Source organism: Tamandua tetradactyla, chromosome 3, assembly GCF_023851605.1.
Source record: "Tamandua tetradactyla isolate mTamTet1 chromosome 3, mTamTet1.pri, whole genome shotgun sequence".
NCBI lineage: Eukaryota > Metazoa > Chordata > Mammalia > Pilosa > Myrmecophagidae > Tamandua > Tamandua tetradactyla.
This window is the reverse complement of record NC_135329.1, coordinates 209,794,777-209,820,756: the sequence shown is the minus strand read 5'-3', so window position 1 is coordinate 209,820,756 and position 25,980 is coordinate 209,794,777. Positions and strand designations below refer to the sequence as shown.

At 39.1% G+C, this 25,980-nt stretch overlaps 1 protein-coding gene, 1 long non-coding RNA gene and 1 pseudogene across 3 annotated transcripts in view; 1 reads left to right on the top strand and 2 right to left on the bottom strand.

Moving 5' to 3' along the window:
• Positions 1-14,710, bottom strand: part of LOC143678240 (UDP-glucuronosyltransferase 1A5-like) — a 69,212-nt gene extending 54,502 nt beyond the window's left edge. Inside the window, exons 1-3 of one of the 2 annotated variants that reach the window (XM_077155468.1) lie at positions 13,784-14,710; positions 13,564-13,676; positions 9,050-9,326 (exon numbers count right to left, since the gene is read on the bottom strand). In XM_077155468.1, the coding sequence (XP_077011583.1) occupies positions 9,050-9,326; positions 13,564-13,676; positions 13,784-14,647 (1,254 nt within the window). In that variant the 5' untranslated portion in view covers positions 14,648-14,710. The remainder of the gene's footprint in view (positions 1-9,049; positions 9,327-13,563; positions 13,677-13,783) is intronic. The other variant, XM_077155469.1, reaches the window with a different exon arrangement.
• Positions 14,711-17,382: 2,672 nt separating this feature from the next.
• The window catches only part of LOC143678246 (uncharacterized), a 65,417-nt gene continuing 56,819 nt past the window's right edge, over positions 17,383-25,980 (bottom strand). The window contains exon 3 of the long non-coding RNA XR_013173122.1: positions 17,383-17,726. This is a non-coding gene — a long non-coding RNA (uncharacterized LOC143678246). The remainder of the gene's footprint in view (positions 17,727-25,980) is intronic.
• Positions 20,795-22,571, top strand: LOC143676637 (quinone oxidoreductase-like protein 1; annotated as a pseudogene).

Below are 25,980 nucleotides of genomic sequence, written 5' to 3'. Positions count from 1 at the left end.
CTGTCTACAGGAAACACATCTTAGACCCAAAGACAAACTGGGAACTGGGGCCATCCTTTTTTTTTTTTCTCAAATGGGCAGGCACTGGGAATCGAACCCAGGATCCGGCATGGCAGGTGTGAACTCTGCCTGCTGAGCCACCCTGGCTCGCCCAGGCCTATCCTTTTGAATGCCATCATTTATTCAACTAGTAAGGTGCTGGGTACAGGAAGCATTAGGTATTGGTTTGAGGATTAAGTGGGTTTACTGATTTTAAGGCTATAGCAATAATCATCAGCAAAAGGGGCTGATGAGAAGACTACAGCTGGAACATGGCACCACCTGGTATTTGTGAGATAATTAAAGCATAGTGCATAGAACAGTTCCTGCATATAGATCTACTCCACAAATGTTAGCTGTTGCTACTTTCCACAGTAAACCAGAGTGGAAAATCCTGCTTAATCCAAACCTAACCACTTTACATTTAATTCATGTACAACACCTTGGCATGAATGGACAAAGACTAATGCACAAGAGGCTCCTTTGTGCAAACATAAACCTGGAAGGAAGTTGGCTGTATACACAGAATGACACATGCTGGGACTCCTTTGTTTTCTACCCATGAGGCATTTGACCATCGTGAGAATGTTGAACACTTTCAAAAGGGATGCTCAATGCTCTGCTTTTCTCTTCCTCATTCACTAACTCAATCCAATTTCTTGACACCACAGGACAGGCGAGCAGGGCAGAGCTGGTATGAGAAAGGGAATAAGCTGTTTGGGCAGATCATCAAGAAAAGGAAGGACAGTATAAGATGAGGACAGAAACATTTTTTATATTCTTATAATAATTTTTTCCATTGTCTAGGAATTTGTGGCTTAAAGAGAAGCAAGTGTACAGGAGCAACAGCATCACTGCAAGGGGAGTCAGTGGCCATGGGTTCTGTCCTGATGTCCTGCATTTTCCAGGAGAACCTTAAGAAATACCTCCAAAAAGTTAATTTTTTAATAGTAAAAATTGAGAAGATATAATACAATTACCAAAGAATAAAGATTAGTGTTTACTATAGAAAGCTTCCATACTCCATGAAACATTAATGGAAAAAGACACATACCTAATAAAATTCTTTTCAGGTCTTGGAAAATTATTGCGTTATGTGTTTGGTTAAAAAAAAAAGTAACTACATGTATCACAACAACAATAAAAATACCTAAGGGGAACAAAAGACAGAGACTTAAAATATAAAAAGGGCATAAGCCCTAAACAATTGCTTTAAGGGTTTCCAGATAATCCTTTAATGCCGTGAAGACATTCTGAATTTGTGCCCATCATATTCTGAAAAGAAACATAGCAAAACACACAGATAAAACTTTAAGATAATGTATTAATAAGATATCTGGAAATGAAAAAATCTGAAATCTAAAGAGAAAACACCTTTAATTGTAGATTAATTCTGAGGCTGAACAAGTCATTTCCTCCCCTCCCTCCACCCCCCACCACCTCCAGCAACCACCCATCTCCCAGACTCTCTATATGTAGCACAGCGCACAGACAGAACATGTGCCCTAGGCTTCAAACACTTGGTACATCTCATGCTCTTGGCCATAGTCATTAGCTCAGAGATGTGCATTTCACTTAATCAGAAACAATGAGACAGAAGTTTGTACTAGGAAGGCTGGGAAAAGTTTAAGGTTGGGGCCTATGCTGCCTAGGTCTCATGAGCCTGAAGATGATGGATCAGTGATCAAATACAAGAGTTAAAAGTATAAAACTCATAGAAGAAAAACTGGGTGTAAATTTTTATGATCATAGACTAGGCTAAGTCTTTTTAGATATGACACCAAAAGCAGAAGCAAGAAACAAAGAATGACGCAAATTGTACTCATCAAATTTAAAGCTTTTATGCTTCAAAGGATACCATCAAGAATGTGAAAAGAAAACCCACACATGGTTGAAAAATATATATGATGTATCTAATAAGGGTTTAATATCCAGATACATAAAGAACTCTTACAACTCGACACACAAAAAAAACAAACGCAATTAACCTTTCTCCAAAGAAGATATACCAATGACCAACGAGTACATGAAAAGATGCTCAATGTCATTAGTTATTAGGGAAATGCAAATCAAACCACAATAAGATTTTTCACACCAGCCAGGAGAGCTATATAAAAAAAACTTTTTTTAATGAAAAACAACAAATATTAATGTGAACCTGGATAAACTGGAACCCTCATTCATTGCTGGTGGCAGGGTAAATTGTTACAGCCACTGTAGGAAACAGTTTAATAGTTCTTCAGTAAGTTAAGCATTGAATTACACGTGACCAAGAAATTTTATTTCTGGGTATATAACCAAAAGAATTGAAAACAGGTCTTCAAACACAAACTAGTATACATGAATGTTCATAGCAGAAGTATTCACAATAGTTAAAAGGTGAAAACACTTCAAATGTCCATCACTGACAGAGGAAAGCAATATGTGGTCTCTCCATACATTGGAATATTCTTCAGCCATAAAAAGGAAGTTCTGATAGATGCTACGACATGGATGAACCATGAAAACGTAATGCTGAAAGAAGCTAGACACAAAGACCACATACTGTATGATTCCATTGACATAAAATACCCAGAATAGGCAATTCCATAGTAAGAGAAAGAGATTGACCCTTGCCATGGGCTGGGTGGAGGGAGAATGGGGAGTGCTGCCTAAAGGGTAGGGGGTTTGCATTTGGGGTGATGAAAATGTTCTGGACCAGATCATGGTGATGGAGCACAATATTATGAAAGCCACTCGATGCCATAGAATTGTACACTTCACAATGGTTAAAATGGTAAATCATATGTTATGTGTATTTCACGACAATAAAATAAAATGGTATAGCCTCTTTGGAAAATAGTCCAGAAGTCCCTCAAAAAATAAACATGTAGTTATCATACAGTTCAGCAATTTTCCTTTGTAGTGGATTGAAGTTCATATACCCCAGAAAAACATGTTTTTAAATCTAATCCAATGCATGTGAACCCATTGTAAGTAGGACCTTCTGATAGGACGTTTTCAGGTAAGTTGTGACTCACCTGAACCAGGGTAGGAACTTAATCTTATTCTTGGAGTCCTTTACACATGGAATGAATATGGGTAGGGACAGAAAGGCAAGGGAGAAAGAAGATGCAATCAACAGAACCTGGAAGGAAGGGAGAGACCAGCAGATACATTCATGTGCCTTGCCATATGGCAGAGGTGCCAAGACTTGTGGCAGCTGATCTTTGAGAAAACATCTCTTTATGATGCCTTCATTTGGACTGTTTCCCAGACTCTAACTATAAGCAAATGAATTCCCATTATTTAAGCCAAAGCTATTTCATGGAATTCCCTTGAGAAGCCTAGGAAACTGAAAAACATTCCTATATACATGCCCAAGAGAATTAGAAATATATGTTCACACAAAAACTCTATTCTAATATTCATAGCCGCATTATGCATAAGAGCCATAAATGGAAAAAAAATGTCCATCAGATAATGAGTAGTTTCATAAAACGTGGTATATCTACAGAACTTAAAGTATTCACCAATAAAATGTAAGGCTACAACATGTAAAAACCTTTAAAATGTGATGCTTAAGTCAAGGGAGCCAGGCATTTGTAAATAGGACCTTTGCAGATAACAGGTGAGTCTTGATCCATGTGACTAGAGGCCTTATAGAGGGGAAGGGAGGATGCCTTATAGAGGGGAAGGGAGGATGCAGTCAGACAGCAGTAGGTTCAGGAAGGAGAGACCACCACATGACAGAGGACTGCCAACACCAGTACATGCTGATCGCGGGAGGAAGCCTGGTTGGCTGAAATCTTGATTTTGGACATCTAGCTTAGAGACAAATGCTTGTTGCTTAAGCCAACCTATTGTGCAGTATTTGTCATAGCAACTCTAGCAAATGAAGACAACCATTAAAGGATAAATCAGTCTTTTTCCACCTCTGGTCCTACTCTTCTGTATCAAAACAGGAAGACAGACCCCTGCTGTGGGAAATCATTCATCTGACTCTCTATAAACAATCTATTTCCACTTTCTCAGCCAACTTTCTCAGTAAATGCATATTCATTTCATTTTTTCTCCTCCCACTCTTTCTGAATCCTTTCAATAGAACTTCTTTCACCACTCTAGTGAGATTACCATCTGAGAAGTTGTTAGTGGCCTCATTAATGACCACAATAGCCTATTCTCCACTTTTATCTTATTCAGCTGAATTTTGAGCTCTTTAGTATTTTCTACAATGCTTTCCTCCTGTTAATCTGCAACTGGTAGTACACCCAAACTAACCCAGTTTAACAAGCTCCTTATTTGTTTTTAATTTTTTCTTTTTTCCACTCAGGGGATAAGAAAATTTATGTAAAGCTAGTGAAAGTTCTTATTTAGGGTATCTATAATTGACAAAATTCAGAGAAATCCTTTGCCTTTGGGAATTTATGAAAACAAAATTATTTGTTGAACATGATTATGGCGATATCTGGGGGGAGGGAATAATTAACTTGAAACGAGCCAAAAATGAATTTTTAAAAAGTGCATATTAAAAGCAATGAAGACCACAATTGGTAATACATAAAATAAAATCAGTGACTTAGATATGATCTCCCAGAATGAAGGCAGGGAAGGCAGGGATAGAGAAGATAAGAAAGGTGAGGATAAAGATGATAGTGATGAGGCCTGGAGAATGGAAACCTAGGGATGACAGTGTTCCCAAATCATAAATCAGAACCAAAAGTTCAATGATTTAACAGAGGACAATCTTCAAGCTTTCAGTAAATCTGGGTTTAACTTTAGGCTTACTGTGCACAGTAGGCAGAATAATAACTTCATGCCTTAATCCCCAGAACCTGTAAATATGTTATTTCCATGAGAAAAGGGATTTTGCAGATATGCTTAATTGAAGGATCCTGAACTGGAATATCCTGGATTATCTGGGTGAGGACAATGTAATCACAGGGTCCTTATAAATGAAAGAGGGAGGCAGAAGAGTGAGAGATTTCAGGAGGCTGCACTGCTGCCTTGAGGAAGGAGGAAGGTGGCCAGAAGTCAATGAAAGTGGACAGCCTCTAGGAGCTGGAAAGGGCACTGAAACAGATTATCCCTAGGGCCTTTAGAAGAAACAGTGTCCTGTACCTTGATTTTATCCCAGTGAGACACATTTCAGACCTCAGTGTTCCAGCAATAAATGTGTAAGATAATAAGTTTGGGTTGTTTGAGCCACTAAGTTTGTGGTAATCTGTTATAGCAGCATTGGGAAACTAATCCACTGTATTGGGGGAAATTTTATGCAAAAAGATCAGTCCCTTGGTTATAAGAATAAGGAGCAAAAAGTATGCTACTTGTGAAGCAACCAAATGAGACTAGCTTTCGATTTCTCCTGCACACTAGAATACACCAGCTGATAACAAGGAAGTGAATAAATCTGTATCCAAACAAATTGGCACTCAGAGTGGAGTAAGAAACAGTCTCAGGTATATAAAGTCTTCCCAAATTGTCAATCTATTATATTCCAGGAGAAATACTGGAAGATATAATCGACTTAATTCAAAGATGAATTAAAAGTAAAATAAAAAAGCAAACCAAGTACCTTGGTGGAAGAAATGTTTGGTATTTTGTTTTCATACTACAGTAGAGAAATGTGCGCTTGATTGGAAGCCCCAGGCAAGAAACACCATGAAAGATTTGGCACCTTTCCATTTGCAATAGGTAGAATTCCAAAATTAACAAGGAAAAAGAAAACAATAAGGAGAATGAGCTTACAGTAAATGGAAAGAATAAAATTAACCATATACATGCATGAACAGACCAAATCATATGTTAAAAGAGACTGTGAGATTGGAGTTTATTTAAAAATGTGTTTATACTAAAAATAATGATAATAATAATAAAATGTGGTCTTCACAAGTAAACATGTAAAAGTATGAGATTCAAGGAATACAAAAATAGCAAGTTTAGCAATATTGACATTAGATAAGATAGATGGTAAGTGATATTACTTAATGACAAAAGCAAATTTTATGGAGAAAATACAAAAATTATAAACCGAAGTGCAGCAAAAATATAGCATATATAGCAAAAATTATTAAAGCTCCAAAACATGACCAAAATTCAGTTAGAAGAGGATATTGTTTTTACTTTTTCTTTTTTTTTAGGTGCATGGTCCAGAAATCAAACCTGGGTCTCCTGCATGGAAGGTGAGCATTCTACTACTGAACCACCCATACACCCTCAGAAGGGGATATTTTAAGATATCTGTTTTAAAAATTGGGAAGATTCAGTAGATTTTTAAAATAAAAAATTGATTTATGCAATTAATGACGAAGTATTACAGCTATACATAGACCCTTACAAAAAAATAAATTTTTAGATGTATCTATGATATTTACAAATAATGATCATATGGTGTCCATTATACTAGTCACTGATTATATAGCTATTGAACACTTGAGTTGTATTTAGTCCACGTAAGATATAAGGATAAAATATATATAAGATTTTGTATACTTAATATGGAAAAAAGAGAATGCAAAATATCTCATTAATAATTTTATACTGAATTCATGCTGAAAGGATAATATTTTACATATTTGGATAAATAAAATATATTATTAATGCTGATTTTATTTGTTTACTTTTACTTTTTTAAAAACATACCTACTAGAAATTTTAAATTACAAATGTGGCTTGCATTATATTTCCGTGGACAACACTGTACTAGACCACAGAGAAGACCCCTTCAGAAATTATCAAAAGCAGTGACTTCACAAAAAAATTCTCTAATTATAATCCAAAATAATTAAGAAGAAAAAAAGGAAAGTTAAAAGTCTAAACTATACATAGATTAAAAGACAGCACCAAGATAGCCATAAAATAAAATTGAAATCAAAATCTCCAAAACAATGAAACGGAGAGAAATGTATATCAAAACCTAACAAACAGTAAAAGTTGTATTTATAGTCTTCAACAATATAATTCTTCAATGCAAGGATCAGTTAAATAATTTTTAAAATAAGCTGAAATTAGCAAAATAGAATTAAAAAGAGCAGAGGGAGTAAACAAATCACAAAGCTGCTTCTTTGAGAAGACCAATAAAATAATCTATCATAAGCCTTTAAGTTGGAAGAATGATAAGGAGCAAACATATATGACTTAGACTTTGACCTTTCATCTTAGAGAAAAAGAACAAAAGCTACTAAAGGAGTCAATCTAAGGGTAAACTAAACTAAATAAGTAAGGGTGACAGTAACTCAAAATTTAAAAAGGAGAAGAATTAATGGGACAAAAATCATAATAATTGAGCCTATCATGTATCACAAGTAAATGATCTTTTATGCACCAAATAACTAGGCTTCAATATGTCTAAAGGAAAATCAGAATGCTGGCAGACACTCTCCTTAATACACTTGTAATTCCAAGGCTTAACCCACAACTGCAAGTCTACAAGAGCTACAAATGTCAAAATAAACAAGAAATAACAGCTGAGATTGAGTTGTGGAGATTACCAAGGTTCAAGGTAGATACTGGACCACAAAGATCATGGACCTTGAAGGTCAAGTGGCAGACAACCAGTCTCCAGATGACACACCTTGACCACCTGGGCAATATTTTGATTATGCCAATAATAATGGTGATAGATATCATTTATTGGGTGATTTATTATTGGGACTGATTATGATCACACTCATCCAGATAGAAGAAGGGCACTGAAATTTGAACCTAGCAGTTAATTTCAGGGGACGTATTTATATAGACAAACTAAATTAGCAATAAATCATTTTAAACACTTTCCTACTTTTCAGCAGTTCACAGATCCACTAGATGTATATACATTGATAATTTTAAAAATATAACAACAAAGGGGAAGAATCAAGTATGAAGAATCAAGTATCAATCACCTTGTGATTTGATCAAAAAGAAGAATGAAGATTAGAATCCTTTATAATAAAACATTCATTAATAAAAAGAAATACAGAGTAAGAAAACAAGTATAAAACATCTAATATCGTAGGAGTTATATAAATTAGATGAATAGGACATGAATAGGCTGATTTCCCTACAAAAGTGACAGTTCACTCAGTGAATTAAGAAATGAAATCCAGCCCCCCCCACCAAATTCAAACAAATGCATCCAAATGTAGAGGGTTAATGTAAGATGCCTCTGAAATCAATGATAAACAGGAGTTACTATCAGAGACACTTGGGGTGGTGTGGGATCGATTCTGTGGTATGGTCAACTTCCAGACAAAGCCTTCACATACTATACTCCCATCTCTTCACCCATGACCCCAACTTCATGGGTTCTTAGGCTCATGGTTTGATCTCAATGATGCTTACTACCATCCTTTCATGATTTCAGGTTCCCAAGTAGAAGACCCATTTGACATGCAACTGTCATGATGCATACCCAAATCAGGAACATTTCCCACTCTACTCTAGGGACAAACTCCAGGTCAGGGTCATCCTGTCGGAGAAGCTCAAAAAAGTTGGAATTCATTATTTTTCACTCTAATGACAAGCCCTAGACCTCCCTCTCTGGCACTGTCTCATTTCCACTTAACTTATTCAACGTCTTTGAAACTTCAACTGGTTTGACTGGTTAGGTCCCCTTGTAATCATATCTCTATCCTTTCCAAGACAGGAACTTGAAAACGTGTATTGTCAACAATGACAATTTGCTGGTTCCTAAAACCCATACCTAGGTCAATTCCCCAGCTGGATCAGATTTTCTTCTTCTACATAGCAGAAGACATTTCCACAACCATGAAAAGGTACCTCTATGAATGGACAGTCTTTGTTGAGATGCACAGTGGCTTGTCATCGTATAATGGACCCCACCCCTGCCTCTCCTTTCTCTCAGTGACCATGCCAACTTAATCACACTCCAGGAGATGCTTTAACAAAATATCTCCCCAAAGGTTGTTAAAGGGAGAATGAGAGGTAGACATATTTAGAAAGACTAGTAGATATGAAAGCACTTGAAAGAAAGTTTTTTAAAAACTGTGTTCCACCGGGAACCCTGAGCAGGTAAAAAACCCATACAGACCTGAGGCAGTGGCTTTCTGTGGGCACAGTTTATGCCCTCAATGAAGACCATGTTGGGCATTATGGGCTTGGGATAGTCCATCACAAAGTCTCTGAAGAGCCACACAGATCCGTATCTGAAAATATCTGCTGGGGACATCTGTCTCTGCAGGAGCTCAGAGGCAAGGCTTCCATAGGGGGAGTAAGAAACATGGCAAATGTATTTGAGGATCAGAGGATAGAGCATGTTCTTGACCCGCTGCAGGAATGTCATGTGGTCTGAATTCACCGTTAATAACCTAGGAATATACGAGGAAGGGTTTGGGCACTGTGTGCCCTCAAAATCCAAGTCACATGAAATGAGACACAAAAAATACACAGCAGGAATAGACAGGTACTCAGCCAGCAAGGACGCACAGGGGTAAATAGGGTCCATTAGAACCACATCAAATGAGCTGACATTCAGGGACCTGATCAGCTCCTTGTTATGCAGGAGCTCTACACAAGATCTTTGGTAGAGCATAGATCCCTTTTTCAACATTTCCATGCTTTTAAAAAATATCTTCAGGGGCGGGCCGCGGTGGCTCAGCGGGCAAAGTGCTTGCCTGCTATGCCGGAGGACCTCGGTTCGATTCCCGGCCCCAGCCCATGTAACAAAAACGGAGAAACAGAATACAATAAAACAAGAAAATGTTTAAAAATGTTTCCCTTTCTTCCTTCCTTCCTCTTCCTTCCTTCCTTCCTTCCTTCTCTCTGTCTTTCCTTTAAAAAAAAAAAAAAAAAAAAAAAAAAAAAAAAATATCTTCAGAAAATGAATTTGTTCAAAAATCATACAAATGTGGGCCGGCAAAAGATATTCTTCCTGTGTGTAGGGAATGGCATAGGTTTTCAGGGTGAAAAAATGGCTCCTTTGATATGCATGTTCACTTCTAGTGCAAGGACGATGGCCTGGTGGCCTCTAGCGCTGAGGTCCTGCACCAGCTTCCGCATGCTGAGGCAGTGGCTACCTTCAAAGGGCAACATGAGCACCTTCCCGCTCTCAGCCCAGGGCATGAGGCCCAGGAAAAGCAACAGCCCCAGGAGCAGCCACAGGGGAAGCTGGAGGCTGGTCACCATCTCAGCAGCATCCATGGTGGCTGACTCCACACAAGCCTGTGTCTCCACCTGACATTTCTCACCCACTTATCACCGAGCCATTGAGCAAGACAGAGTGTGATTGGGAGGCAGATTCCTTAAGTGAATCATTATACAATAAACCTTCCACCCACTCGGCAGGCCCTTCTGTCTGCACACAGGGCAAGGCCCATGTTCCCTCTCCAATAAAATCACCTGACCCTGCCACCATCTCAGGGCCATGTCCTCATTCACTTTTTTTTTCATCCAATTGCCGGACAGGTGTGGGGACACTGGTTTCATTTCCTCACCTCCCCTTCTCCTGTGAAATGCCATCTCAGAGGTTCTAACTGAGCTCTGAGGGGGGTCACTGAGGCCTTGTCCCCACCGTAAATCTCTCTGCTGGCCATGGCACTATCTCACCACTCTTGAAGTCTTTCTTCCCAGCCTCTTGAAAATCTGTTGCAATATTTAAGAAAACCAATCAAGTAAAATCTTAACCTTAAAAGTTGATCAGAACCACACTAAAGGCAAATTGTCAGAATGGAGTCTTTACAAATGTGTTCTTCACACGTAAACTTTAAAAGCATGAGTTTGTTTTTAAAGTAAAGAGACAAGAAATACAAAAAACAAGCATAGCAATATTGATATCAGATAAGGTGGATACTAAGGGATGTTATTTCATGACAAAATTAACCTTGTGAAGAAAATACAAGAATGATAAGCCTTTGTGTACCAAGCAATCAAGCATGTGTGTATATATATACATTTATATAGAGAGCAAATATATTGAAACTCCCAAACTTAACCAAAGTTCAGGTAGAAGGGGATCTTTTAAGATATCTTTGTCAAAATTGGACAGATTCAGTAAAAATCTCTTTAAATTAGAAAACTTGAGTTAAACAGTCAACAAAACAGTGGCAAATAGGCCCTTTAAAATACATTCTCAGATGTATCCATGGAATATTCACAAATATTGATCACATGGTATCTAATATATGAGTCACTAACTACATATGACTATTGAGCACGTGTATTCTCCTTAGTTTACACTGAGAAATGCTATAAGTGTTAAATGTATAAGATTTTGAAGACAGTATGAAAAATGAGAATGCACATCTCATTAATAATTTTATACTGAATAGATGCTGAAAGGATATTTTCTTATATTAGAAATAAAATATATTATTACAATTTATATTCTATGTTTTCTACTTTATTTAAAAGGTACCTGCTAGAAAACTTTACATTTACATTGCATTGTACTTCCGTACACAATTCTGTACTAGATGACAAAGAACACTTATTGAGATATCAAAAACCGTGATTTCACACAAAAAAGTTCTCTAATTTGAACACAAAATAATTTGTGATAGACAGGGATATGCTAAAAATCTTAACTATATTATTACATTATAAATTAAGAAACAACCTCTTAGATGGCCATTAAATAAAAGTAGAAATCAAAACCTAGATTAAAATTCTCTTAAGAACAACAAAAGGAAGAGATATGTATGCCAAATCCTAACCAGTAGGAAATGTTTTATTTATAGCTGTCAACACCAAAATGCTTCAACGCAAGGATGACATGGTCAATTTTTAAAATAAGCTCAAATTAGCAAAGTAGAATTAAAAAGAGCAAGAAGAAGGAACAAAATCAAAAGCTGTTTCTTTGAGAAGACCAACAAAATAATTCAATCTGTCATAATTCTTTAGATTAACAAAGAAAGAGAACAAACAAATAAAAGACTTAGACTTTGATCTTTGAACTTAGAGAAGAACTGCAAAAGCTACTACGAGGAGTCAAGTCTAAGGGTAAATAAACCAGATAAGCAAAGGTGACAATAACTCAAAATTCAAGAAAGAAGAATTAAAGGGACAAAAATCATAATATTGAGCCTATCATGTATAACAGATGATAAAAAATCACATCTAATGATCTTTATGCATCAAACAAACTGACATCAACATGTCTAAAGGAAAAACAGAAATACAGGCAGACATTCTCATAAATATACTTGTATTTCAGGAGGTTAACCCACAACTGTAAGTCTACAAGAGCTACAGATGTCAAAACAGACAAGAAAATAGCTGCTGGGATTGCGCTGTGGAGACAGCCAAGGGTGAAGGGAGATCCTGGACCACAAGGATCATGGACAATTAAGGTCAAGTGGGGCTGCCAGCCAGTCTCCAGATGACACACCTTGTCCACCTGGACAATATTTAGATTGTGGTAATAATAAAGGTGATAGGAAATATTTGTTGGGTGATTTATTATTGGGGGCTGATTATGATCAAGGCCATCTAGCTAGAAAAATGGCACTGAAGATTTCAATGGATGCAGTTAACTCCAGAGAACATATTTACAAACTAAGAGAAAATAGCTACAATTCATTTAAAATGTCTTCCTACCTTTCAGCAGTATTACAAATAGAGTAGATGAATATATATTTATTATGTAAAAAAAACACAGCAATAAAGGGGGAAAATCAAGTAAGAATGGATACTTCCTGATTGGATCGGACAGAAGGATGAAAATTAGAGCCCTTTATAATAATACATTCATTAATAAAAGGAAGCACAGAATAAGAACACAACACCTATAAAACACTTAACATCATGGGAGTCATATAAATTAGGTCCACAGGACATAAAATGGGCTGATTTCCCTATGAAAGTGATAGTTGGCTCAGTGGATTAAGAAACAAAATCCAGGCCCCAAGAATTCAAGCCAACAAACACAAATACTGAGGATTGATGTAAGATTCCTCAGAAATTGTAGGTACAGCAGTAGTGTCCACCACGGAAACCAACTGTAAACTTTCCAGACAAACTCTTTGCCACTTACACTCATATCACTTCATTCTGACACCACCTTCGCTGGGTTCTTAGGCTCATGGTTTGATTTCAGTGACCCATACTACCATCCTTTCATGATTTCAGTGTCTCAAGTAGAAGACCCATTTTACATACAACCTCCATGATGCCTTCCCAAATCTGAAATATCCACACATTCTACTCCAGAAACCAACTACAAGTCAGGGACCCTCCTGTCAGAAAAGCTCAGAAATGCTGGAATTCATTATTTCAATCTCTGATGGGAACCCCCAGTCTTCCCTCTCTGGCATTGTCTCACTTCCACTTAAGTAATTCAACCTTTTTGAAACTTCTACATTCATTGACCAATTAGATCGTCCTGTCATCACATCTCCATCTCTTCCAAGACAAGACCTCTAAGACCTATCCTCTTATTAAGCCAATTTGCTCCTTCCTTTATCCTTCTATTAAACACCTACAAGCAAAAATCCACACATAGATCAGTTCCCCAGCTGCTTCAGCTTTTCTTCTCCAACATAGCAATAGAAAATTGTACAACCATGAACACAGCACCTCAACAAATGGATGTTCTTGCTTGAGCCTCACCCCTTGCTTATTGGTCCGATTATGGATCCCCACATCTGCCTGTCCTTCCTCTCAGTGACATTCCAACTTATCCACACAACTGGGGACACTTTAACAATGCATCTCCACAAAGACTGTTAAAGGGAGAGAGAGACATAGACATCTTTAGAGAGATTAGTAGGTAAGTAAGCACTTGAAAGAAAGTTTTAAAAACTGATTGTGTAAAGGCACCCATACAGACCTGAGGCAGTGGCTTTCTGTGGGCACAGTTTATGCCTCCAATGAAGACCATGTTGGGCATGATGGGCTTGGGATAGTCCATCACAAAGTCTCCTCTGAAGAGCCACACGGATCCATATCTGAAAATATCTGCTGGGGACATCTGTCTCTGCAGGAGCTCAGAGGCAAGGCTTACAAAGGAGGAATAAGAAATATGGCAAATGTATTTCATGGCCAGAGGATAGAGCATGTTCTTGACCCGCTGCAGGAATGTCATGTGGTCTGAATTCACCGTTAATAACCTAGGAATATATGAAGAAGGGTTTGGGGACTGCGTGCCTTCAAAATCCAAGTCACATGGAAGGAAACGCAAAAAATACACAGCAGGAATAGACAGGTACTCAGCCAGCAAGGACCCGCAGGGGTAAACGGGGTCAGTTAGAACTACATCAAATGAACTGGCATTCAGGGACCTGATAAGCTCCTTGTCACTCAGGAGCCCTGTACAAGATGTATGATAGAGACTAGACACATTTTTCACCAATTCTATACTTTCTAAAAACATCTTCAGATAGTGAATTTGATCAAAAACAACTGGCTGCAGGCCTGACAAAATATGGTCATATTCTTCCTGGGTGTAGGGAATGGCATAGGTTTTCATAGTGAAAAAGTTGGCTTCTTTGATGTGCATGTTCACCTCTGGAGCGACGACAACAGCCTGGTGGCCTCTGGCACTGAGCTCCTGCACCAACTTCTGCATGCTGAGCCAGTGGCTGCCTTCGAAGGGCACCACCAGCACCTTCCCGCTCTCAGCCCAGCGCCCAAGGTCCAGGAAAAGCAGCAGCCCCGGGAGCAGCCACAGGGGAAGCTGGAGGCCAGTCACCATCTCAGCAGAATCCACGGCAGCTGACTCCACACAAGCCTGTACCTCCACCTGACCTTTCTCACCCACTTATTACCAAGCCATTGAGCAAGACAGAGTGTGATTGGAAGGCACAGACCCTCCTTAAGTGAATCATTACAGAATAAACCTTCCACCTACTCAGCAGGCCCTTTCTGTCTGCACACAGGGCAATGTCCACGTTCCCTCTCCAATAAACTCCCCTGACCCTGCCACCTTCACAGGGCCATGTCCTCATCCACTTTTTTTCATCCAATTGCCAAACAGGTATGGGGACAATGGTTTCATATCCTCGCCTCCCCTTCTCCTATGAACTGCCATTGCTCAAGTTCTAACTGAGCTCTGAGGGGATCACTGAGGCCTCACCCCACCGTAAAACTCTCTGCTGGCCGTGTCACTATCTCACCACTCTTGAAATCTTTCTTCCCTGTCTCTTAAAAATCTATTGCAATATTTATGAAAACCAATCAAGTAAAATCTGAACCTTACAAGGTGATCAGAGCCACACTAAAGGAAGACTGTCAAAATGGAGTCTTCATAAATGTACTCTTCACAAGTAAACTTTAAAAGCATGAGTTTGTTTTTAAAGTAAAGAGACAAGGAATACAAAAAACATGGATAGCAATATTGATATCAGATAAGGTGGATCCTAAGGGATGTTATTTCATGATAAAAGTAAATTCTGTAAAGAAAATACAAGAACCATAAACCTTTGTGTTCCAAGCAATCGAATATGTATATGTGTGTGTGTGTGTGTATACATATATATATATAAAGCAAAAATATTTGAACTTCAAAACTTAACCAAAGTGCATTAGAAGGGGATCTTTTAAGATATTTGTCAAAATTGGACAGACTCAGTAAAAATCTCTTTAAAATAGAAAAATTGGATTATACAACCAACAGTCAATATTATAGTGGCAAACAGGCCCTTAAAAATACATTCTTAGATGTATCCATGGAATAGTCACAAAAATCCATTGCATAGTATCCAATATATGAGTCACTAACTACATATGACTATCAAGCATGTGAATTCTGCTTAGTTTACATTGAGAAATGCGATAAGTGTAAAATATATAACAGATTTTGAAGACAGTATTAAAAATGAGAATATACATCTCATTAATAATTTAATACTGAATAAATAAATGCTGAAAGGATATTTTATATTAGAAATAAAACATATTATTACAATTAATTTTATATGTTTTCTACTTTACTTAAGAGGTACCTGCAAGAAAATTTTTATTTACATTGCATTGTACTTCTGTAAACAATTCTGTACTAGATGACAAGAACACTCATTGAGAAATCAAAAGCTGTGACTTCATTGAAAAAAGTCCTCTAATTTGAATACAAAATAATTTGTGAAAATGTAAGGGAAAGGCTAAAAATATTAGGTATATTATTACATTATAAATTAAGAAACAGACTCTTAGATAGCCATTAAAAAGAAGCAGAAATCAAAAGCTGAAATTAAAATTCTCTTAAGAACAACAAAAGGAAGAGAAATGCATACCAAAACCTAACCAATAGGAAATGTTTTATTTACAGCTGTCAACACCAAAATGCTTCAAAGCAAGGATGACATCATCAATTTTTAAAATACGCTCCAATTAAGAAAATAAAATTTAAAAAAGCAGAAGGAATAAACACAGTCAAAACCTATTTCTTTAAGAAGACCAAAAAAAATTCAATCTTTTATAATTCTTTAGATTAACAAAGAAAGATAGAGAGCAAACAAATAAAAGACTTAGACTTTGATCTTTCATCTTAGAGAAGAATTGCAAAAGCTACTCAAAGAAGTCAAGTCTAAGGGTAAATAAACCGAATGAGTAAAGGTGTCTTTTGCTTAATCTAATCACTGGAAGGCATTTAAGGAGGATTCAGAAGAAACAATCCCTCTTTCTGCTTCAGCCAACCAGCCTCTGTGAGGGTTTGTTGAGGACCTTCATTGGAGCTGCCAGCTTGTGGCCTGCCATACAGATCTTGGACTCTACACCCGCTTGGTTTGCGTGAGACACTTTAATAAGTCTCCTATTCACAGATGTCTCCTATTGGTTCAGTTTCTCTAGAGAAGCCTAGCTAATACACCTGGCAATCCTATTTCTTGTTATGCATCCAAAAGAACTGAAAGCAAGTGCTCAAATTGATCTTTGTACAATAACATTCATAGCAGCATTATTTACAATAGTGAGAAAGTGAAAGCAACCCAAGTGTCCTTCAACAGATGAATAGACAAATAAAATGTGGTCTAGCTATACAAGGAATATTACACCATAAAAAGGAACAGAGTTCTGATCCATGCTACAACATGGATGAATCGTGAAGACATCATGTTGAGTGAAATAACCTAGACACAAAAGGACATATATGATATAATCTCACTCATATAAAATACCTAGAACTAGAAAATTAATAGCTATAGCTCGTAGATTGCAGGTAAGCAGGGAATAGGACATGAAGGGAATGGGAGGTAGTGCTTAAGGGATGCTGAGTGGAAAGTTTAGGTAACAGATGGTGGTGATGGGAGCACAATATTGTGAATGTAATTAATACCACTGAATTGTACACTTGCAAATGGCTAAAATGGAGTTTTTTGAGTTGTGTATATAAAACTTTTAAACACTGGCTTCCTTTGTGAGGCTGTATCTGTCCCCCTCATTCTTCCCCTAAGTCTAGGTACGTGAAATAGCTAAAAAAAGGGGGGGGGGGGAACAACTTAAATGCTCTTTACTGTCAATTGGCGACTAATGATTTTGCAGCCATTTGTGTATTTATTGGATTTCCCACAAGCTTCTTGGAGGAAGAGACTATGGTTTATACATGTTAACTCCCTCAGCACCAAGCACAGAAATGAAAGTAGAAATTAAGACATATTTGACAAATGAATGTGAATCAGTAAATTACTAAGAGACTCTGGAATAAGTAACCCTTCAAGCAAATGATGGCACCCCTTCCCTGGGTACCTGGGGCTCCTGCCTGCAGAATGGCACCCACATGCCTTAGCACATCCCACACGGGATCCTCCAAGTACCTCTTCTGTCTGGCTTCACAGCTCCTACAGAGGAAACACATTTCCAACTTCAGGGCAAAAGGAGACCCTCTGAACGAATTCAGTTTGAGAGCTGAGCCCAGAGTTTTTGCTTGTTTTTTCTGTTTTTAGATGGCCAGGAAGTAGTTTGTAAGTGGGCACAAGTTTGGGTAACGGATGGTGGTGATAGGGGACAACATTGTGAATGTAATTAATACCACTGAATGTTACACTTGAAAATGGCCTACATGGGATATTTTGAGTTATGTATATAAATTTTGTAAACAGTGGCTACTTTTCTGAGCCTGTCCATGCCCCCCTCATTCTCCCCCATGCACTATACACTGAAATAGTCAAAAAACAACAAGAGAAATAATCAAAATGCCTCTTACTGGCAATTCAGAACTAGTTGTTATCATCATCATCATCATCATCATCATCATCATCATCATCATCATACATAATAAAGTAGGGTGGGAAATCCTACTTAATCCAAACCGAACCACTTTCAATGTTTAATTCATCTACAAGACCTTGGTATAGACAAAGACTAATACTTGGGAGGCTCCTTTGTGTAAACACAAACCTGTATGCTGGCTACATACACAGAATAACTCATGCCAGGACTCCTTTGCGTTCTATCCAAAAGGCATTTCTCCAATGTGAGAATGCTGAGCACTTTCAAAAGGGACACCCAATGTTATGCTTTGTTCTACCCCATTCACTGCCTTAATCAAATTTCTGGAAATCAAACGGCAAGTAAGCTGAGCAGAACTGGTGGGAGAAATCAAATAAGGGAAAGGAATAAGCAGTTGGGGTAGAATAGTCAAGAAAAGGAAGAACAGTGGAAAATGAGAACATAAGCACTTTTTATATTCCCACAGCAATTTTTTCTTTTCCATGAATATGTCACTAAAAAAGGAAACATGTATACAGGAGTGGCAGCATCACTGCACAGGGTGGCAGGGCCCTGGGTTCTGTCCTAGTATCCTGCACTTTGTAGAAGAATCTGAAGAAATACCTTAACAAAGTTGATCTTTAAAAGAGCAGAAATTGAGGATATATCATAAGTTAGTAAAGACAAAATTGTCCTGAGCTGATAAAGATTAGAATCTACTGTATATTCCATAGTCCATGAAACATTAATAGAAAAAGACAAATACCTAATATTCTTTTCATGTCCTATTAAAAACATTGAATTACAAATTTAAGTTTAAAAAAGTACCTATATGACATGATGTCATCAACATGGCAATGTAAACAGCTACTAAAAACCTCCCCCCCAGTGATTCAGTGAAAAAGGGTCAATTCTCACTTCTTCAGATCTCTGGAGGAAGGTAGACTGGGGAAGGTTCCCACAAATGCTGAATCAAAGAAAGAGAAAAATATCAGGTTGGAAACTTCTGTCCCAAACAGGCTGGTCCTCTCCCCTCCCCCTCACTCCATCTCACACACCTTGTAAAGTTCCCAGAGGATAACTGCCACCTTCCACCCAAGGACACAGACTATAAGATCTCTCGCAGCAGTGAGTCAGATCCCCACTATATCCAGACACAGACCCAAGCCCACAAGGACCCAATGCAGTAATTAAGCCACTAGGAAGGGCAGAATACAAAAGGGCAACAATGAAGAGCTTCCAAAATGGAGGATCAGAGAGAGAACCACAAAATTGTCCCTAAAAGCAGCAAGTAGCCAAGCAGAAACTACCCAAACCAACTGTTTACGGACCCGGGAGAAAGGGGAGGACATTTCAAAGCTCAGGCCAATTAGGGATGAAGATCCTGAGAAAACATGGACAGAGACTGTGATTCCAGCCCTGGGTCTTGATGCCCATTCCCCACTCTTGAGGGAAACATCACCTGGAGGCCCAAACCTTGCCTGGGGTATGGCTGCCTACTGGGGCAGATGGGGGAGTCCACTATCCCAAGTAAAGTGGGGGACACAGCCCCTCCCCATTGAGCCAGATATTGGCCAGCAAAGTGACAGCAAAGGAGACCCCACAGTTTCAGCCGCACCTGTTCAGACCCTTCCAGGGCCCCAAGAGTTAAACAGCTGAGGAGGGTTAAGTCACTGAAGAGTGCCATTTGCTCAGCAGGCTGGAAAGTCCAGGGCAACTACAGGGCCCTTCACAGCCTCTCCAGATACTATCCCAGGGCCATTGGAGCTGTTCTGCATCCCCTTCATGGATACCTGGCCCTGTTTTGGCTGAGAAATACAGATGATCCAGCTGTCAAAGCAGTGCCCTAATACAATCCCAGGCAACAGCTAGATCTTTGATGAGAGAGAATTCAGGATAGATCCACCAAGATAATGAGACGACCAGAAATCTGCAAAAGTAACAAGGCATACTAAAACTCAAGAAGAAAGGACCCAACCAAAGGAAGAGATTAAAAAGTTGGAGAAGATATAGAATTTGGGACAACTAATCAAATATGTGCAAAAAAAAACTCCTGAATGAATTTAAAGAAATGAGGAATTGTGTATAAAGAGATAAATGATATTAAAAAGGCACTAGAAGAGCATAAAGAAGAATTTGAAAGACACTGTAGATGAAAATTTAAAATATTCTGAAGACACACAACAGCAGACTTAAAGAGGCAGAAAGAAGAATCAATGAAATAGAAGACAGAACAACTGACTTTGAACAGACAAAAGAGCAAAGGGAGAAAAAAGTGGAAAAATCTGAACAGGGTCTCAGGGAAATGACTGACAATACAAAGTGCCTAAATAAACACATCGTGAGTGTTCCAGAAGGAGAAGAGAAGGGCAAAGAGCCAGGAAGAATATTTGAAGAAATAATGGCTGAAAATTTCCCAACCTTTATAAATGAAGGTTATCCACCTGGGTTCTAAAAAGTCCAATGTATTCCAAACAGAATAAATCCAAATAGAATCACTCCAAGACACATAGTAATCAGCCTGTCAAATGCTGAAGAGGAGAAAATTTTGAAAGCAACAAGAGAAAGGCGATTTAACTTATACAATGGAAGCCAAATAAGACTAAGTGCTGATTTCTCATCAGACACAATGGACATGAGAAGACAATGGTAAGATAGATTTAAGACACTGAAAGAGAAAAAAAGGTCAGGCAAGAATTATCTATCTGGCAAAGCTGTCTTTCAAAAATGAGGGAGAGGCTGTTGAGGTGACTCAGAGGCAGGTGACTATGAAAGGCTTACATTTTCAACAAAGTTTTACAAATAAAGAAATAACATTTGTGTTTCAAGAAAGGGAAAATGTTCTTGTTACAAAGGATAACTTTGTGAAACTTCAAGTTAAAGCTTGTGCCCTGAGCCAGAGAAATATAAAGCTTCTGGCCAAAATGAAGATAGAGTGGGATTTGTTTCCTATTGGGAGATAAGTTGCTGAAATTGTGTGAGATGTTGGAAGCAAGGTATTATTCTTTCATCCAGATGATAAAGTAGTCAGAATTTTACCCCAGGATTCCGAGGACCCTGGACTTTGTGAAGTTGTTAAGGTGCATGAGCATTGCTTGCTTTATAGGCCTGAAAAGGTTACATAGACAGAAGCAGCTGGAACCATTCAGAATGAGGTATGAGCCTACACAACTCTGTATTATCTTTCTCATCTCTCTCTTGGAAAATCATGGATTTTCCATGACAATGGATGGGGCAGGTACATTTGGTATAGTAGCTATTCAGTTAGCACAACATAGAGGAGCCAAAGTGATTTCAACAGTATACAGCCTTGAAGACAAGCAGTACCTTGAAATATTTAGGCCATCTACAGCCCAAGTGATTGATGTATCTAACAGAAAGGTTTGCATTGCTGAAAGCTGTTAGGAAGAAACAGGTGGCCTGGGGGTAGATATTGTCCTAGATGCTGGAGTGAGATTATATAGTAAAGATGATGAAAAGGCTATAAAACTACAACTACTGCCACATAAGCATGATATCATCACACTTCTTGGTGTTGGAGGCCATTGGGTAACAGAAGAAACCTTTCAGTTGGATCCTTTTCGTCAATGGAGCAATGGTGTCTTTCCTTAATGACGAAGTTTGGAATTTGTCAAATGTACAACAGGGGAAATATCTTTGAATTTTAAAAGATGTGATGGAGAAGTTATCACCTGATGTTTTTAGACCCCAGATGAACCTATTCCCCTATATGAGGCTAAAGTTTCAATGGAGGTTGTGCTGGTTTGAAATGATGTATATACCCAAGAAAAGCCATGCTTTAATCCTAATCCCATTTTGTAAAGGCAGTCGTTTCTTCTAATCCTTATTCAGTATTGAATGTTTGAAACTGTAAGTAGGTCATCTCCCTCGAGTTGTGATTTAATCAAGAGTTGTTGTTAAACTGGATTAGCAGTAGGCATGTCTCTACCCATTTGGGTGGGTCTTGATTAGTTTCTGAAGTCCTATAAAAGAGGCAACACTTTGGGGAAAGAGAGATTCAGAGAGAGAAGAGAATGCTTCAGCACCATGAAGCAGAGAGCCCACCAGCCAGTGAACCTAGGAGATGAAGAAGGACAATGCCTCCTGGGGAACTTCATGAAATAGGAAGCCAGGAAAGAAAGCTAGCAGATGATGCCATGTTGCCTCTTTCCAGAAGAGAGAGAAACCCCGACTGTGTTTGCTATATGCTTTCTCACTTAAGAAAGAAACCCTGAACTTCATTGGCCTTCTTGAACCAAGGTATCTTTCCCTAGATGCCTTTGATTGGACATTTCTATAGACTTGTTTTAATTGGGATGTTTTCTTGGCCTTAGAACTGTAAACTAGCAACTTATTGAACTCCTCTTTTTAAAAGCCATTCTGTTTCTGGTATACTGCATTCTGGCAGCTAGCAAACTAGAACAGAAGTTGTTCAGAAAAATCAAGGAATCAAACAGCAAGTTGTTCAATTTTAATTTTATTCCTCTTCAGACCTCATTTGGATTAATATATTCCAGTATTTGAAATGGTGTTTCCTTGGAAATGATTCTGAAAAATCAAGGAAGAATAAAGCAACCAGTTTTAAGCATGTTTTCCCACTAACTAAGACAAGATGCTCAGAGATATATAAAGTACTTGGAAAGGATATTCTTGTGCCAAAAGGTCAAGGTAACATCTAAATGGAATATTCTGAAAGCCTTTTCAGTTATTTCACCTCTACATTTTACCTCTGCTATATAAAATTCTTCCCATGAAGAAAACAGTTTTCAGCAAACATCCCATTTCTGTATCGATAAGGTTGTATTTTCAGTCCTTTGCCATGGTATCAAAATGGCTTGCTTTTGTATCAGCTCCATTTTCAACACCTTCCTTAAACAGATTTTTGCTGTCATAAAAGAAAATGAGGAAGAGTTTAAAATATTCATAGATGAGAAAGAAGCTGACAGAGTTCACTAATAAGAGACCAACGTATGAGAACTACTGAAGGGAGTCCTGCCAGATGAAAACAAAAGATAGGAGAGAGAGAGAGAGAGAGGGAGATCTGGAGCAGGCTACAGAAAGGAATAATATTAGTAAGGGTAACTTAAAGGATTAAAAAGATAGAAAAAATAGATCTGACAAACAAAAACCAAAGGATAAGGTGGTTGCATCAAGAATTGCTTTTACAGTAATAACTTTGAATGTTAATGGATTAAACCCACCAATCAAAACACACAGATTGGCAGAATGGATTAACAAATATGATCCCTATATGTGCTGTTTACAAGTGACTCATCTTAGACCCAAAGATGCAAATATATTGAAAGTAAAGGATGGAAAAATACATTCCACACAAGTAGTAGCCAAATGAAAGCTTGAATAGCTATTCTAATATCAGACAAAATAGACTTTAAATGCAAAAATGTTATAAGAGATAAATAAGGACATTATATATCAATAAAACGGGCAGTTCAACAAGAAAAAATAACTATCATAAATATCTATGCTCCTAATCAAAGTGACCCAAAGTACATGAGGCAAACACTGGCAAAACTAAAAGGAGCAGTAGACAACTCTACCATCATAAGGGGAAGTTTCAACATATCATTCTCCCCAATAGATAGAACAACAAAACAGAGGCTCAGTAAAGAAACAGAGAGTCTAAATAATATGAGTAATGAACTAACAGACATGTATAGAAACTGCATTCAAAAGCAGAAATATACAATTCTTCTCAAGTGTTCATGAAACATTCTCAAGAGTAGACCACATGCTGGGGAAAAAAACAGGCCTTAAAGAATTTTTTAAAAATTGAAATTATACAAAGTACTTTCTCTGATCATAATGGAATGAAGCTCAGAATCAATAACAAATGGAGACCTGGAGAAGACACAAACGTATGGAGGTTAAAAAACATGCTACTATGCATCACACACATGAAAACGAGAACACAACATATAAAAACTATACAGGCAGTGCTGAGAGGGAATTAATAGGCCTAAACTCATACATTAAAAAGGAGGTGAGGGTAGGCCACGGTGGTTCAGCAATCAGAGTTCTCGATAGCCATAACAGAGAGCTGGGTTCAACTTCCAGTGCCTGCCCATGCAAAAAAAAAAAAAAAAGAAGAGCACTAAAATCAATGACCTAACTGGGCAAGCTGAGAAACTGGAGAAAGAATAGCAAACTAATCTCAAGACAAACTGAAGGAAATAAATAATATAGCTTAGAGCAGAAATTAATGAAATGATGTTGGAGAAGCCATAAAATATCACTAACATGGCTGCCATGGCTGATGCAAGGCAACACAAAATGGCTGACCTGAAATCTGCCCTCTGCCTTAGCAACAACAGTGACCAATTCCAGAAATCTGCCCTCCAGCCTAGCAACAATGACCACCAATCCCAGCCCAACACATGTCCCTGCATGCTTCCCAGCCTATATAAGCCTGTGCACTTCCTGAATAAAGCAGACGCCTTCCATTTTCCCCTGAGGATTGTCTCCTGAGTCTTGTGCTGTGTGCTCTGTGTCTGTGTGACTGACTCAGTGTGGCCACTTACCCCCAGCCATCAGCTAACCAGCCATCAGCTAACCCTCAAGTGGTGCTCAACGTGGGGCCACCCCCCCCTTCGGCGGTTCTCCGTGAGAGCTGCTGCCTTCAGTGGTTCTCCGTGATAGCCGCCCTCTTCGGTGGTTCTCAGTGACAGCCCCCCCCTCGGCGATTCTCCATGATAGTCGCCCCCTTTGGTGGTTCTCAGTGACAGCCACCCGTCTTGGTAAGTGGCCCCCTCGGCGGTTTCTCTGTGTACACCACCCCCTCTAAATTCTCCCTATCATAGGCAACACTCCTTCCTCTGATTTCGCGCCTCAGGCTCAAGCTATCCACATCTTATTGGGCGCAAGGTGGGTTAAAATGTCTGAAAAAACCTTGCATGAGTACTGGGAAGTCCTTACACAGTCTAACCCCTGGCTTGAAACAGCCTTGGTATGGGACCCGAATACTTGGTGCAAACTCCTTCAGCGCGCGTTCATGCTGTTGAGGAACATGAGGGAAAAACCTTTCCCCTAGGTCTTGTTCCCACCCTCCTAGTGATATACGCATGCCTCACGGGAGCCCCTTCTGATGCGCTTTCGCTTTCGCCTGCCACACCGGCTTCAACCTCTCCACACCCTCCTCCGCGCTTCAACTTCTGCCTGCTTCCAAACCGAGCCTCCCCTTTCCAAACCCAAGTGTTCCCCGCCTCCATACAAACCATTCTCCACCTCCGGTAGCGTCGCTGTATCCTTCTCTACCCTCACTCCCTGCAGTTGCCGCCGCCATGGCTGCCCCTCCCCCTGCTCCTCCTAAGCCCTCTAGGCCGCTGCGACCTGCTCCCTCTCTTTCAATCTTACTTCCCCCTCCTTCCACCCCTCCCCCTCTACCTCCTCTTCCCCCTACTAACACTCCTTCGCTAGATGCCGCCTCTATCGACAACCCCTGCCCCCTTCCCCCTTCCACTCTCCGCACCCCTGAGCCGATCGGCCCCGCCCCACAGCCTGCCGGCCCTGCCTCCACTCCCTCCCCTCCTGTTGCACTCCCTCCTCCTTCCCTTCCCTTACCGCCAGCAGCCTGCTCCCCCTCCCTGTTTCCACCCATGCTTCAGGTTCCTGTGGCCCCTCCCCCTTCCCACTGCGCATGCCCTTCCCTCCCCCACCCCTCTGCGGCCTCGCAGCACCCTCACCTGTTTCCCCTTAATCTTAATCCCATGTCTTCCTTTCCTTTCTCCTGGTACCCGTATGATCACAAGACCATCTCTAACCTTCGCAAAGCCATCCAGGAGGACGGCTTCCATAGCCCTTACACTCAGATGCTTCTTGAGAATCTTTCCTATGAATACAACTGCCTGGTAGACTGGAAAAACCTTG